At 36.1% G+C, this 16271-nt stretch overlaps 1 protein-coding gene across 6 annotated transcripts in view; it reads left to right on the top strand.

Moving 5' to 3' along the window:
* ATF6 (activating transcription factor 6) overlaps positions 1 to 16271 on the top strand; it is a 197507-nt gene that overhangs the window by 82487 nt on the left and 98749 nt on the right. For 5 of the 6 annotated variants that reach the window (XM_077887300.1, XM_077887299.1, XM_077887302.1 and 2 more), the window contains 2 exons: positions 4623 to 4690; positions 8633 to 8747. In XM_077887300.1, coding sequence (XP_077743426.1) covers positions 4623 to 4690; positions 8633 to 8747 — 183 coding nt within the window. Of the gene's footprint in view, positions 1 to 3988; positions 4134 to 4622; positions 4691 to 8632; positions 8748 to 16271 lie in introns of those variants that run through there. The other variant, XR_013374340.1, reaches the window with a different exon arrangement.

The following is a 16271-nucleotide window of genomic DNA, read 5'->3' on the forward strand; positions in this document are numbered from 1 at the left end:
GTCGCAAGATTTTGGTTTTTTGATAGCTAAGTAGTATTCCATATACATATATATAGACCTCATCTTCTTTATCCATTCATCTGTTGATGGACATCTGGACTCTTTCCGTAGTTTGGCTGTTGTGGACATTGAATTAATTAATTAATTTTTATTTATTCATTTATTTAGTTATAGATTTGATTTACTGATTTATTGATTTTATTTATTTGATAGAGAGCCCAAGCAGGGGGAAGGGTAGAGGGAGAAGTAGGCTCCCTGCTGAGCAGGAAGCCTGATGTGGGGCTGGATCCCAGGACCCCAGGATCATGACCCGAGCTGAAGGCAAACTCCCAGCTGACTGAGCCACCCAGGAACTCTTTTTTTTTTTTTTTTTAAGATTTTATTTATTTATTTATTCATGAAAGACACACAGACAGAGAGGCAGAGACATAGGCAAAGGGAGAAGCAGGCTCCAGGCAGTGAGCCTGATGTGGGACTCGATCCTGAGACTGCGGGATCACCCCTGAGCCAGGGGCAGGTGCTCAACCCCTGAGCCACCCAGGCACCCCTCAAGATTTGAGATTCTATGATTATCCCCTATGTGCCTCTCTGGGCCTCTCTGATATCTTTATTCATGTATTATGGCAATTTTGTTGGTTGTTAGTACCCCTGGAAGCTACAGGCACTCCTTACTAAGGTCACAGTTCCTCACAAGCCCAAAGCTGCTTACTGGCATTGGAATGCAATGTCTAGTAGTGTAAAAACTCATGTCTGACAAAGATTACACTTCAGCTGCTGCTGGGTGGAGGAAAAATGGACTCTGTCTCTCTTTGCCTTTCCAAGTCTGATGCAAGCATATATTATTGGCAGTACCTAAATTATATCAACCCTGATGGCAAAAAACTTTGGGTAATACAGGTTTTAGGCTTCCACCCCTTCCTATACAGGGGAAGAGCAAAAAACAGGCAGATAATTGCCAGTAGATAATTTCACAGAAAAGATATAATAGACTTTATGAAAAATTAGGTTACAATTCTTGGCCTAAATGAGTTTTTTGCTTTATCCTTTAATAAAATTTTTCATGTTATTTTTTTCCTTTTCTCACTGGATAAATGAATAGAGAGTTTATTTACTATATGAGGCATACTTGGTGTTCTTTAATCTTAAGGGAATTTTAATACAAAAAAGATAATTTTGTTTTAATTTCACAGCCTTTGAACAGGAGGTGATCTGTAGTATTATTTTTTTCTCTAGTATCTTGGGTGAATATGTTTCTGTACTGAGCTTAGATAATGGTCAGAAATTTGGGCCTCTTTGCTATTATGGAAAAAAGAGTGAGAAGGATGCATCTATATTAGCCAAGGGAAAAATAAGTTCTTGGTAAGAAGGATCATTCTGCTTATATTATTGTCAATACCAAAACAGAAAGAATTCCACTGATCTCTTTCTCAGTGTAAAGAGTGCTCTGGGTACTATTCTTTCCTCATTTCAGCCCTCTTTTTCCTCACAGCTACTCCTTCCAGATGTTTAAAAGGATCCAATAGTCTAGTTAAGATAGTCTGTAAATTTGAAGAATTGACATTTCTTTGAAATTTCCGTGATCTCTAAGCATTATATCTTTCATTTTGCTCATCCCATTTCATAATTCATAGGTTGCAAAGAAAAGGTAAAGGGGCCCATTAGTGAAAATACCTTTCAAAATGAAGGCAAAATCAGACATTTTCAGACAGATAAAAACAGACAGTTTATCTCTGGAAGGTCTGCACTCTAAGAAATACTAAACATTTTTTAGATTAAGGGAAATGATAGCAGAGACAATTTCAGATTAGCAGGAAGGAAGAGCACCAGAATGAGCAAATATCTGATAAAAATAAATGGTCTTTTAATTAAAAATATCTTTATTTTATATATGTATGTATATTTAAATGTCTTTAAAAGATTATTTTTTTAATCGAAACTTGTAACAATTTCTTGTGGGTTTATAGCTTATGTAGAAGTAAAGTGACAAGACACTAGGAACACAGAGAGGGAGGTAAATGGAATTAGAAAGTTATATTGTTCAAATAATATTTAAAGGTAGACTGTGGTAACGTAAAGATAATCTCTAGAGCAAACAGTGAAAAATAGCACAAAGAAGCAAAGCTGAACAGCCAATACAGGAAATAAATGTGGAATACTAAAAAATATGTATTTTAACCAAAAGAAGGCAGGAAAGGAATAAAGAACAAATAGGATAAATAGAAAATATATACCAAGATAGTGGACTTAAACCCAGCTATACTAGTAATTACATTTAATGGGTAAACACATGGGTTAAAAGGGAGAGATTGTCAAACTATTTTTGAAAAGGGAAGACACAACTATATACTGTATATAGGAAGTAACATTTTATTGATTGATTGATTGATTGACTGATTTGAGAAAGAGAGTGTGTGTGCATATGGAGGGCGGAGGGGCAGAGCGAGAGAATCTCAAGCAGACTCCCCATCAGGTGTGGAGCCAACACTGAGCTCCATCTCCTGACTCTCAGCTCATGATTGGAGCTGAAATCAAGAGTCAGGTGCTCAACTAAAGGCACCACCCAGGCACCCCAGGAAGTAACATTTTAAATATAAAGGCACATGCAAAATAGAAGGGTGGAAAGTATGTATACTGTATAAATATTAAGCATTATAAAGCTGGCGCGGGGGCCAGCCAGAGGTTAAGGTCCGCCTTTGGCTCAGGTCACGATCCTGGGATCCAGCCCTGTGTCAGGCTCCTTGCTCAGTTTGGAGCCTGCTTCTCCCTCTGCTCCTCACCCTGCTTGTGTGCTCTCTCTCTCTCTCTCTCAAATAAATAAATAATATCTTTTAAAAAAAAAGAAAGCTGGTGTGGTTATATTTATCAGAGTTCTTGACAAAGGATATTGTAAGTGACAGGGAAATTTCATAATTTATAAAAGGAGCATTTAAGAAAACATAATTCTGAATATACAGACCCATAATAACAAAGCTTCAAAGCAAAAAAAAAAAAAAGTGATAGAACTTAAAAGGAAAAATAGACAAATATGAAACATAATTGGAGCTTTTAACATCCTCTCATTTATATGTAAATGTCTACCTCATATTTTTGCTAATTGTGACCTTTTGCTAAATCCTACATAGCTAAAAATATCAATGCTCATGGGCAGTTTTTCAGAGCTTCTTTTGTTAATTGGTGTAAATGACACGCCCAATTTCTATTTGCTTAATGGCTGTATAAGAGCTTTCTTTAAAGCCTCTCCACTCATTTCTGAGTTTAGGGAAAGAAATCTGATTTTTTTCAGACTTTTATGTTAATTTCAAATGTGCCAAAGTAGCAATATCATTTAAAATTCACCAGATATTTAATCTGTTTTTTTTAAACTTAATTTTTATTAGCTAGCTATAATTTAAATTTGGCTTTATTGGGACACTTGGGTGGCTCACCGGTTGAGTATCTGCCTTTGGCACAGGGTGTGACCCCAGAGTCCTGGGATCAAGTCCCACATCAGGCTCCCTGCATGGAGCCTGCTTAAGTGTATTTGTTTTTCTTTTGTCCTTTTCATTTTATTGATGTTCTTTTTCATTTTTGTTTGAACAATCTTTTATTGAGCACCTGTTTCATGTTAAGACTTACTTTAGATTTTCATAAAATAAAACCCTTGTTACAAAGCCAGAAATTGGAAGCCCAGTAATCATCTCTGCATATAGATTCCATCCACAAAATAAAATTCTTCCCTCTTTTTTCTTTTAACCCTTTATATATTCTTCTATTTTAACATGTATCACATTGTATTGTTTCCACATGTCTGTATTCCTAGCGCATGTTGTAGGTGCTCTGTAAAAGTTTGACTGTTGAAGGATGGATGGATGGATACAGTAATGAAGAGATGCTAATAGTCTTATGAGTAAACAGTTACTTAAGCCACTTTTTGACAGGGTAGTAGTAAGGTCAGTTTCTAACATAGTAATTGGTAATGTGTTCTTGAACTCTAATCCCCTTCTAAAAGTCTTCTGAAGATCAATCTACACAACTGCCTGGGAATAGAAGACATAGGACAAAGCAGATACTAAGAGGAAGATAGGTTTCCAGTATAGCATCCGTGGGTCACATCAGTTCCAGATGAGACTGTTCTCTGGCCAAAAAAGTCATCGGTGAGATCTCTTTAATGACAGCTTAGTCCATAGGTATATTTAGGCATGAAGGTCTTTGTATTTAATTCAGTAAACAATAGGATCTAGTTTTGTTATGGACCTTTCACATTTCAGGAACTTTTCATTGGGGGAAATAATTATTTTAGACAAACATAAATTGTTTTATGTTCAGTAATATTTGTATGACTTGGTCATAAATCTTGTGATTATTGGACTAAGCTTTTAGGCTGTATTTTTAAACTTTATGAGAAATGTCTTAACATTTTAATCTCCTTAAGACACATCTCAAGTCCAGAGTGTAAACAGAAGAGTTCTAATCTCTCTGTTGGTGTCTAGTTATATGAACCTAATATGTCAGAATATTCATGAACAAAAAAGTATATGAATACTTTAGTGAGAGTTTAGTAAATGTAAATGTAGGCTGAGTCACTATAGGAAGATCTTCATATAATTTCATTATATGGTATTAAAAATCTTTTTTTCTTCCAGGGTGCTCTGGAACAGGGCTCAAATTCTCAGCTCATGGCTGTCCAATACACAGAAACCACTAGTATCAGGTAAGAAAGTGTAGAAGTTCTTGGCCAAGGAATTTTAAATACCTAGTATTTTAGTAAAGTTGCAAAGCACATTTCCCTTCCACCTTAAACTTGATCTCAACTGTGACTTTTCTGTTAGTTCACTTAACATACTGCATCAGAGCAGTCAGAGTATACCCAGATAATTTCAAAAGGTTAACTCTCAAATTCCTTAAATACAGATTTAGTTAGAATGCTGTTCAGTCATAATTTTGCTATAAAATTTAAATACATATAACTCTCGTCCACAATTTGTATCTATTTCATGAGCCAAGAGGAAGAGAATGTTATTTTGTGAATGTCTGCTCTGTGCCAGGTGTCCTGCTGAGTGCTTTACATGCATTTTATTTTTAAATCTGTATAGTAACTTAAAGTGTAGATATCACAGTCCCTATTTTATATAGAGAAAAACTGGAGAGGTCATTTATTTTTTTATTTTTTATTTTTAAAAATATTTTATTTATTCATGAGATACACAGGGAGAGAGAGGCAGAGACACAGGCAGAGGGAGAAGCAGGCTCCGTGCAGAGCCAGAAGTGGGACTTGATCCTGGGTCTCCAGAATCACGCCCTGGGCTGAAAGTGGCGCTAAACTGCTGAGCCACCTGGGCTGCCCTCATTTATTTTTTCTAAGCCAGAGTCATAGAACCAATAAGTGGCATAGAATAAGCATTCAGATCTGTTTGATTTAAAATGCGTTTTTCACCACACTGATGCTACTTAAGATTTTGAAGGATTCCCAAAGGGGTGCTGTACCTAAGTTTGAAATATATGGACCAAACCTATCTCACTAAAAGGAACAGTGTGATGGGAGACCATGTAGTGTCATGATTAAGATGCTGGGTTTTGAGTTGCCAGAATACAAATCATTTCTGCCACTTACTTGCTCTGTGGATTCAAGCAGGTTACTTAAGTTTCCTCATCTACAAAATTTTGGCCACACAGAGTTGATGATTAAATTGCGTAATTTATTTACAGCACTTTATATGGTACTTGGCATGTTCAAAAACCAGTAATGACGATGATGTGATACTATTGAAGACAGTATCACTGAAGTGGAAGCAGAGTCTCAGATTCTGTCTGTATCTTTCCCTTAGACTTAGCGTTCATGATTTATTTAATATTACTTTCACATTTACTGAGCACCAGCTGTGTGTCAGTGTATCAGGTACTGAGAATGTATGCCCAGTATAAGTTGAGAGCTGTTCATTATCTTGTTAACTGAGAATTGCCAATAAATGGCACTGAGCAGCATATTGGCATATCATAAATGTTTAAAATCCTGAGATACTGTATTATCTTGTAGAAATAGGTAATTCAAATGTATAGTAACTAATAATTCTCTAGTGATCAGAGTATTTCATTGATTTACTATATACATATTTAAAAATATTTTTGCTATTTTAATGGAATTTTTTTTTTTTTTTTTTTGAGAGAGAGACAGAATGTGTCCCATGGAGGGGTAGAGGGAGACAGGGAGACAGAGAGAGAGAATCTCAAGCAGGCTTCACACTCAGCACGGAGTCCAATGTGGGGCTCCATCTCACGACCCTGAGATCATAACCTGAGCTGAAATCCAGAGTGGGACGCTTAACCCACTGAGCCACCCGGGTCCCCCCACAACCTTTTTATTAAGGTAGGCTCCATGCCCAGTGTGGAGCCTACTGTGAGGCTTGAACTCATGACTCTAAAATCAAGACCTGAGGTGAGATCAAGAGCTGGACACTTAACCAACTGAACCACCCAGGCACCCCATATATTCATTTTTTGATGCATCATTATGATGGGATATTATTTTTTTACTAGTTAAAAACGTTTTTAATCTCTGTATCTTCCTCTGAAGTTTGCTGTGAACCTAAAAGTGCTTTTTAAAAAGTCTTTAAAAAAATGTTTTAAATGAACTACTTATGTATTCTGTATCTGTGAATCTGCCTACTTATTAAAATGTGCCTCTGCCCCAAAATCAATACTCAGGGTTCTTTCACAGTCATTCACAAATTTGCATAGATAGTCCCAGGTGAGGCTTAATTAACAAGGCAAAACTCTGCCTTCTTGTTTCAGCTCTCACACTGTAAACAAGTTTCTTTTTTGAGGTCAATTAGTACCATATTTTTCACATTTTTGTTGGTGGTTTCACTGTTTAAAATGATCCTGAAGCATAGTAGAACTACCTGTTGTCTAAGAAAGCTGTGTTATGCTATATGGGGAAAATATACATATTAGATAAGCTTCATTCAGTCATAAGTTATAGTGCCGTTGACTGTGGGTTCAATGGTAATGAGTAAACCATATCTATGTCAAAGAAGGTGTCTTTAAACAGAAACATAGAACAAAGTTGTTATATGTTGATCAGTTGACAAAAATACTGTATCTAGGAGCTTGTAGGAACCTAACCTTGTATTTCCCTTAGGAGAATGTTTCAGTATTTACTAATTCGGTGTTCACACTGACTTTATAAAATATGACTGCCATGAATAATAAGAACTGATTGTGTATTCGGGGGGCACCCGATGGCTCAATCAGTTAAGCATCCAACTCTTGATCTCAGCTCATTCTTTAATCTCAGGATCGTGAGTTCAAGCCCCAGTTTGGCCTCCACACTGGGCATAGAGCCTACTTTGAAAAATAAAAAAGAATTGATTGTGTGTTCAAAATAATATGGTTAGAAATGGTCTCACAGGGAGCAAATGGAATTATTTCAAAGAAAATTCTTATGACTCATTTATAATTTTCCTTTTAGATCAGTCCTTTTTTACTTTTAAAGTTTGAAAACAGAAGAACATTTAAGAAAGAAAATGTAGAAAAAAATTAAAAAAATTAAAAAAAAGAAAGAAAACATAGGTTGTCTTTTTGAAGAAAAATGAAATATTATTTCTTTAACTCTCCTTTAACTTCTGGGCATTAGGTTATTGTGCTTAATAGTAAAAGTCTGAAAATATTAAAAACTATGTTAATATCATTTGAGTATATCTTTGGGGATATAGTGTAGTTGAGATACTATAATTTTAGATAAAATTTTATGTGAAGGCATTGATGTGGTACTTTTAATATCTATGACCAGCATTTGTTGAGTGACTCTTAAGAAATAGGAACCCCCCCCCCCCCAAAAAAAAAGAAATAGGAAACCCATGCTTGATACTTCACATATAGAACATCCCTGATCCCAATAACAATCCTGCAGGTTTATATTGTTATCCCCATTTTAAGGATGAGGAAATGTGGTTGCCCAGAGGTTGAGTTGCCCAAGAATACTCACCTGAGGAATGAAGAAGAAATTCAAAGCCGAGTTCTACCCATCTGTCACACAGCCTCCTAGGCAAGCATGCCTCATAGATTTGACAGAGTGGTGAAAAAGAAGTTTTCCTCAGACTTTATTTCTGTCACCAAAAATTGCAAACCAATGCAGAAATCTGTTTTCTGATACTTTTATTATTTTTACATGCTTTGCAGTGCACTTGATACATTTTAGAGTTTACAGTGATACATTTTAGAGTTTTCCATTCAGAAATGAGAGTTTTAGTTTTAGCGAATTAGATCTTACAAATATCCTGACCATGGGCTTTTCAAAATGTCAGTGTAAAAATTATTGCTGGGGCACCTGGGTGGCACAGTCTGTTAAGTGTCTGCCTTTGGCTCAGGTCATGATCTCAGGGTCCTGGGATCGAGTTCCGCAGCTGGCTCCCTGCTCCACAGAGAGTCTGCTTCTCCCTCTTCCTCTGCCGTTTCCCCTGCTTGTGCTTTCTCTCTCACTCGCAACCTCTCAAGTAAATAAAATCTTTAAAAAAATTATTGCCAAATGCTGCTAATATTTCGCATGAGAGAAATTCTTATAATTCAGACATAGCCTTAGAATGGGGGGGGGTATTTTTGAGAGGATATGAAATTTTGTAGTTTAAGAACACTTTGCCCTTTTTTTTTCCTTCAGTGGGAACTCAGGGAGTGAGCTCCAAGTGTATTATGCATCACCCCGAAGTTATCAAGATTTCTTTGAGGCCATCCGCAGAAGGGGAGACACATTCTATGTTGTGTCATTTCGAAGGGTAAGTCCTCTTTGAAAGGATAAAGAAGATATTTTGGAATACCTGCTGTGTACAGGGCATGGGGCTGAATACTGTGGGAAGTAAAGAGACTTGAGATAGGAAGCAGTGTAAATATACTATGTGAGTGGAACTGGAAGACATGCTTGTTCCTGAGCTCTTGAGCAAGTGAAGACAAACATGGGATTGATGTCAGGCAACGAGTTTAGATCTGGAATATATAAACGGCCTACTGATTTTTATTCTTTGTCATTTCTGTATCTATACTGTTTGTTTTTAACAAAAGAAGTAAAAATGTGAAAATTTTTTTTAGGCTTTGTGGTGGTAGTCCCATTTGGTTATTGAGAAATAGACTTCCCAGATGTGGGATCAAGGTGAATCGTGGGCTGATCAGTATATTAATGTGGAATGTTTGGATTTATGTTTTTAAGACTTCCTGTTCTTCTTTTCTCTCTCTCCTTTGGCAGACATTTACTCCTCTTGGTGAAGAATGTGTTAGTTTATGCAAAAGGAAATGTTTATATGTGTATTTTGAATGTTACAAATGTTAAATGGAAACAAGATGCACAGCTATTTACATTCCGTCAACTTTTCCTATAAAAGGAAAATATATTTTTCATAGAGTTGCCATTTGAATGTCTCTGTTAGAGTGCTGTACGTTAAACCAGGAATACATGAATGAGTTCGAATTCCTTGGAGGTTTGTGTCTAGGCTTTTCTTTTTTTGAGAATGTAGAGGGGGGCACTGTTAGAAATAAGCATGTGCTAACTGCAGAGTAACAGTTCATTCTGATTATTGTCACCACTCAGTATCTGAAATTCTCAGTTAACTCAGTTCTTTTCCTGATGTATAAATAGTAGCTCAAATTTTAGGATTAGAGAACTTTGGCATTTAAAGATTAGAGATCAAACATTTTGTATATTTTTAGCTGTTAATCAAATACACTTGGGGATTTGGAATTCTTGTGCAGTGCCATCTCATGATTTCTGCCTATCCACAAAATTCCTTGTGCCAGGCTTATTCTCTCAGACATAATTGGTGTATGTCTCTACTGCACAAGCCTCAGAGTTCATTTCTAGCAGCAAGGGGGCAGCTGAGAACAGGGTTTCAGCAAGGCTCCGACTGTATTGACTGCTGAGAACTAAGTTGTTTGCCTTAGTGTCAACATAGTCATGTTAAAAGTGGAAGAAAATGAGATCTAGCAGTGCTGTGAAGAGACTTGATAGGTGTTAGAATGAATGTGTTGAAGTATATGTTTATAGAAGCTACCAGACTAAAGTGTTTTTAACCCTCAAATAGCTGAATACTTTTTCTCAGGTTCCAGATAATTTCTCCATTATTTGACCAAAACGGTATATATAGTATGTATTAGAAGTATCAGTGGTCAAGCCACGGGTTGAAGTCCTAGTTAATAATGTTTTTCTAGGGAATAGAATAATAATCCTAGCCTTAAAGGGATTATATATACAAAGGAAGATGAATGGTGTTCTTATTTTAAATATATACATTGTATTTCTTGCATTGTAAAACTCTTTCTCTTTAGTTTCTTGTAAAAAATGCTGTTGGAAAATTATTGATATCCTCCCTGCCCCCCCCTTCCCCTGCAACTTTTTGATACTCTAGAAGAAACAGTTTTTCTCACATTCTGGAAAACTGTTAGGACTGTCACATTCTGTTTGGATTTTTTGTTTCCTAATTACTGATTTATCACATTTTGGTGTTTTAGATCAAGGAAAAGTGACATTCTGTTTCATTTTTTCTTGTTTTGTTTTAACAGCAGGGCTAAGGAAGTTAATTTTATCATGATGATTATAAACTGTGTCATGGGACAGGAATTTGGTTCTTAAATGCTGGATTAGGTTCTTTTTGTTCTTGCTAAAATGAAAATGAAAGAAGTAATGACCTCATGCTTGGTTTTTGCTTCCATTTTTCAATGTAAAATATTCTTCTAACAGTTTCATCAAAAAGGTGAGGGGCATCATTCCTTGTTAGAAAGATGCAGGCTTTTTTCCCCATGGAGGTTCATAATTTCATTGACAGATATTACTATAATTGATACTCTCTGATTGCATTGGAATCGAAGAAATACAGATATTTTAAAGCTCCAAGGTTCGGCTTAGTATAAACCATATGTAAGAGAGCCAGTAAGCAAGCCGTATTGTTTTATTTTATAATTGGATATGTATTTAATAAAATATTTTAATATCTAAAAAAGTAGAGGTAGCCATTGGCTGTTTGGTCTACCATTATTTAATAAACCTACTGTGTCCCAGACTTCTACCTCCTGACACTCCCCCTTCCCACACTCCTTAATCACATTACAGTTGAGCTGCTGAAATAATTTTCTCTGAGACTCACTCTTGGATAACTGCTGACTTCCTGTTACAGGCCAGCAGGAAAGAATGCTTATGATCCCAGTAATCCTGTCAGAGGTTCAAACCTTTTCCTGTTCTTTTGACTTTTAAGTTTTTGCCTCCAACACAGTGACTCCACTCCCTTTATTTAGTTCCAGGTGTTCATTACTTATTTTCTTATAAGCATTCTGTCCTTTTCTCCTTTCTTTGACTTGTTTTAGTATGATTTACAGTCCAGGTGGTGGAAAATAATGTTTTTTCAAACTTCCAAGTCACTTTGAGTGTGGTATAACTGATACATTAATAAAAAAATCCAATTAGGTTTAATGTTTATTTTTTTCTTAGTGCTTTCATATCATACTCTGTTTGGGGAGGGAGGGAGTAAATTAAAGAATATAATAAAATGAATTCAAAAGCATGGGACAGAAACAAATAAAAAGGTTTATGTAAGGTAGGAAAAAGAAAAGTGTAAAGAAAGATAACATTGAGAAAAAAGGCAAGAAAATGATACTTTGTCTATAATTCCACTAAACGTTGAAATACAATTCTAGATGCTGTTCTTTTGTCTTTTAATAAATAGAGAAAGGAATTTTTATCTTGCTGGGGGCAATTTCCCTTAAGAACAGGCTCTTTGATTCATGTGGCTGTGAATTTCAGTTCACCATAGTATCTTCATTCTTGTTTGAGACGTCCTCTTCCAATGAAATGGAAGCCTACTTTTTGGGACATAATTTATTTCTATTATATTTTCTGTTTTCAGTACCCATCCCTCAAATCAAAGTCAGGCACTTAACATTGCCTTTGCGTCTACTTCAGGTACAGAATGTAACACACATAAGGAGAACCTGAGCTATGGATGTATGTCTGCCTCAGAGATGTTTCTCTCCCCATCTTCCTGAGTACTTTATGCATTCTAGATATATATCATACTTTTTCTGAGTATTTTATGTATTCTTCTATATAGTACCATATTTGGGTATTTTACCCCTTCTTGGTCTCTTATAAAAAAAACTTAGAAGCAGTATCATATATATGGCATGGATTCTTAGGATAATCTTAAATAATAGGGTCTTATTGTAAGATACAAGAGGATTGAAGAAGCACGTGGAACTGGCTCAGCAGCTAAATAGTCCTATGCTTGTGTTTCCTAGACTGGAATGTATACTAGGCCTCTTAGAGATTGGAATAGTGGCTTGTTGTCATTCCTGATTCCACAGCAGCTCGTGATTTCATGTTAGTCTTTAGCACACATCACTCATCCAGATTTTCCATATAGAGGATCTGATTGTGTGTATGTGTATGTATATATGTGTGTATGTGTGTGTCTCCCCACATATGTCATCTCTTATGTGGAATCTTACTGAGATAGCCTGGCTTATGATTCATGGTCCATTCATTTGTGACCAGGGAAATAGAGTTGATTTCAAATGTATTCTCTTGGTTTGTAAGCCAGCAACTTTATGCAGAAGGGAACAGCTTAGAGCCACTCTTCTGACAAAATGATAGTGGTGGGCTTTTAGAGCTTTACGAACTGTTTATCATACTCTACAACCTGGCATTTTAAAAAAATTCTTATATTGGTCCCTAATTGTTTGATCTACAAAGTCATCTTCTTGTCTATATCATAACTCTCTTAAAGGCAGGAAGTGTCCTAGCTTTTTTATTACCACCTGTTCACACTCAGCACAATGCCAGCTACTTGATGTTTAGTAAACAAAACAACTAGGTTAATGGTTCACTAAGAGAAATCACAGTGATGGAAGTTTGTTGCCTTTCATAATCATTTAAGGGGTATTTTTGCATCTGCTTTGCTTAAAGAAATGTGAATCTACCAATCCAAGGAATAGCATAAGCAGTGCTGAATTCTTTTTTTTCTTTTTTTTAAGATTTTATTTGTTTATTCATGAGAGACACTCACACGCACACACACACGCACACACACACACACAGAGGCAGAGACACAGGCAGAGGGAGAAGTGGGCTCCATGCAGGGAGCCCGATGTGGGACCGGATCCGGAGTCTACAGGATTACACCCTTCCTGGGCTGAAGGCAGCACTAAACCGCTGAGCCACTGGGCTGCCCAGCAGTGCTGAATTCTAACAGAAAATTTAGAGGTGACCTTTCTCCATTTATGGTTGCACTTGCCAGAGATGCATCATCTTTGTTCTTGTCTCTGAATCTAAACTTTAGAGCTGAAGAAAATCACCTGGCTGAAATGTTTGACTATGAAATGTTTAATGGCCACTAGGTAGAACTTTGAGGTGTTTACATCCTCATTTTTTAATGTTTGGCAGAAACATTTTAGAGTAGATTGTTGTTAGACCTCATTGCTTTCTTTTTTTGGAGAAGAGATGATGTCTAGTATCTGTACATTCCAGCAGCAAGAACCAGAAACTTGAAACTTTGGACAAAGTATAGAAAAGCTCTAATTATTGCAGAAGGATGATTTGTGATGTTGTTTCAGAATGTCTGCCAAAATTTGATTCCTGTGGAAGGCCATAAAAAAAAATTCACAGAATAACTTTGATATTTCCTAAATGTAATGCCCGGATTAATACCTGATATATGCTTAGAAGAATGGCATGTTTTTTGTTGTTGTTTTTAAAAATTTTATTTATTCATTAAAGAGACAGAGAGAGAGACAAGCGGAGACATAGGCAGGGGGAGAAGCAGGCTTCCTGCAGGGAGCCCAATGCAGGGCTTGATCCCAGTCCCTGGGATCACGCCCTGGCTGAAGGCAGATACTAAACTGCTGAGCCACCCAGGCGTCCCTGGCATGTTTTTTTTTTTTTTTTTTTTTTTAATGCATGTTATTTATTTCTTGGAATTACTATTATATATATATGTAAAATCCTCAGAGACAAGAGGAATTTCCTTAGTAATCAAGGGATATTAGTCACTTTATAAAGTCTACTTCAGAAGGATACAGCTCCTTTTGTTTTGGGACTTCACAACTGGAGCATACACGTCAATCTTGGAGTTTGGCCATTTTCTTATCTCCATTTTCATTGCCTTTTAGCCAAATTCTTTCTCTAGATGGAAAAAAATGTGAATAAATGAGTTTGGAAAGATACTTGCATTTTTTAAAAAGTCTTATTTCAGAAGAAAAACTTAGAAAAAAACTTTTAGCAGGTCTTTTTCTAATGATTTTTAACTTCCTTTGAAATGTATCTCATTCAGGCCTGATGCACATTATAAAAAAAATAGAGCTGAGTTGTCTGAGTATCCACTTAACCTAGGTTCACTTAATGATTAAATCAGTAACATTCTCTTTCTCCATTTTCTCTTTTATTTCATTTATACATGAATGCTGACACCCTCAGTGTATATGACCGTTAACAGGTTTTTTTTTTTTTTTTTAATTTATGATAGTCACAGAGAGAGAGAGAGAGGCAGAGACACAGGCAGAGGGAGAAGCAGGCTCCATGCACCGGGAGCCTGATGTGGGATTCGATCCCGGGTCTCCAGGATCACGCCCTGGGCCAAAGGCAGGCGCCAAACCGCTGCGCCACCCAGGGATCCCGACCGTTAACAGTTTTAAGCCTCTTTCCTATGCATAGTTTTGTTAATTCCTTACATATAATTAAGTACTCCTAGTCCTGTTTTACAGGTGAAAAAATTAAGGCAAAGAAAGGTAAAGTGACTTATGTAAGGACATAAGAATTGTAAACAGTAGAGCTAGGGCAATAATTGAGGTGTTCTAATTTAATACAGTGATGTTTTTTTTTATACTCTAGTGTTGTATTTTAGGTATATTACAGAATATGTAAATAGCACAATTATTCCTCCAAAGCCAGTCATGTTTCTTTGCCAAATCTGCTGGGCAATTATCCTGGAGTTACTGAATTAACAATTCAAATTTTTTGTTGATTTACCTACCTGATGATAGATTAAGTACTTTATTGGGTTACACTTTTATTATAGTAGAGAATAACCTGATGATCTGCAAGGTTTCAACCAGAGAATAGAATAAATAGGCTTGGAAAGTTTCTGGTTTCTTTTTAAAACAATCAGGGGGAGAAATCTTTGTGCATCTTAAAAAGGAAGTAGTTTAGCCAAAATAGACACCCTTATAATGATTGGTGCCCTAGAATGAATGTCTCATAGAGAAGAGTGGTTTTTGTATATGTGTGTAAGTGCATTTTGTTATGGATTCTGTGTACGGCATGCCAGATCCTCGAGATCAGAAACTTTTGATCTCAAGCTTCTTGTTAAATATGAGTTACTGTTGTGTGGTTTTAGAGGATTTAGTCATTTGTTCCTTGGCTCTGTAACAGATTGCTAGCTAACATAAACATTTCTATTATTTAGACTTTTCCGTGCAAGCTCTCAAGTAACTTGTTTAATGTTTGAAAAATGATTATTTGGTAGTCTGTGTAACTGGACTTGCATATAGTTAATAGCCCTGGACACAGAGAATTTATAATTCACAGATAATATAAAATCTTCAAAATTCTCAGGATGGTGGGCAGATCCATCCGAGTCAGGACAATTTTCCAACTGTTCGTTATTTGTTGCTCAGTTTAGTAGTCTTTATTTTATAATGTGTTTTTCATGTACACGTTTTAATCTCCATTTTCAGGTTGAATGCTTTTTCTGGGCAGGGATAAAAGTCTCTTCATTCTGCTTTGTCTTTGTACGAGGTCCAATGCAACACACACCACTGTGCGGAGCAAGTCCCAAATAAGTGGTGGCTGATCAAGCCACTGCTTATTTGTGCCCTTTAACCTTATTTTTTATATCCTCCTGTTCAAAAGATTACTAGAGGTGGAGTTTATAGAAACAAAGGAGGAAAATTTTCCTCAATGAATGTTTAAAATTACTTTTATAATTCGAATAACAATGAAAAATTTAAAAACACAGTCTACTTTGATGTGGTTGCAGTCTTAACTATAGAATAAAGCATTTCTGAAAGACTAAAGCACCCCGAAGAAAGGTAGGATTTAGTCATTGATAGCTTACAGTTTTAATAGTTTCTTTCTCATCAAATTTCAGATTTTTCATAATACAGGAAGAAGATATTTCTTGAAGGCAAAATCTCATTCTAAGAATATTTTTTTACATTATGAATATATGATGGGAAAATTTTTGTTTTTTTAAAAATTTATTGATGGAGACTTTAGAGACCAGCATTCCAGCCCTGACTCTGCCACTCACTATTTGCTGTGTAAC

The sequence above is a fragment of the Canis aureus genome, chromosome 38 (assembly GCF_053574225.1).
Source record: "Canis aureus isolate CA01 chromosome 38, VMU_Caureus_v.1.0, whole genome shotgun sequence".
NCBI classification, from domain to species: Eukaryota; Metazoa; Chordata; class Mammalia; order Carnivora; family Canidae; genus Canis; species Canis aureus.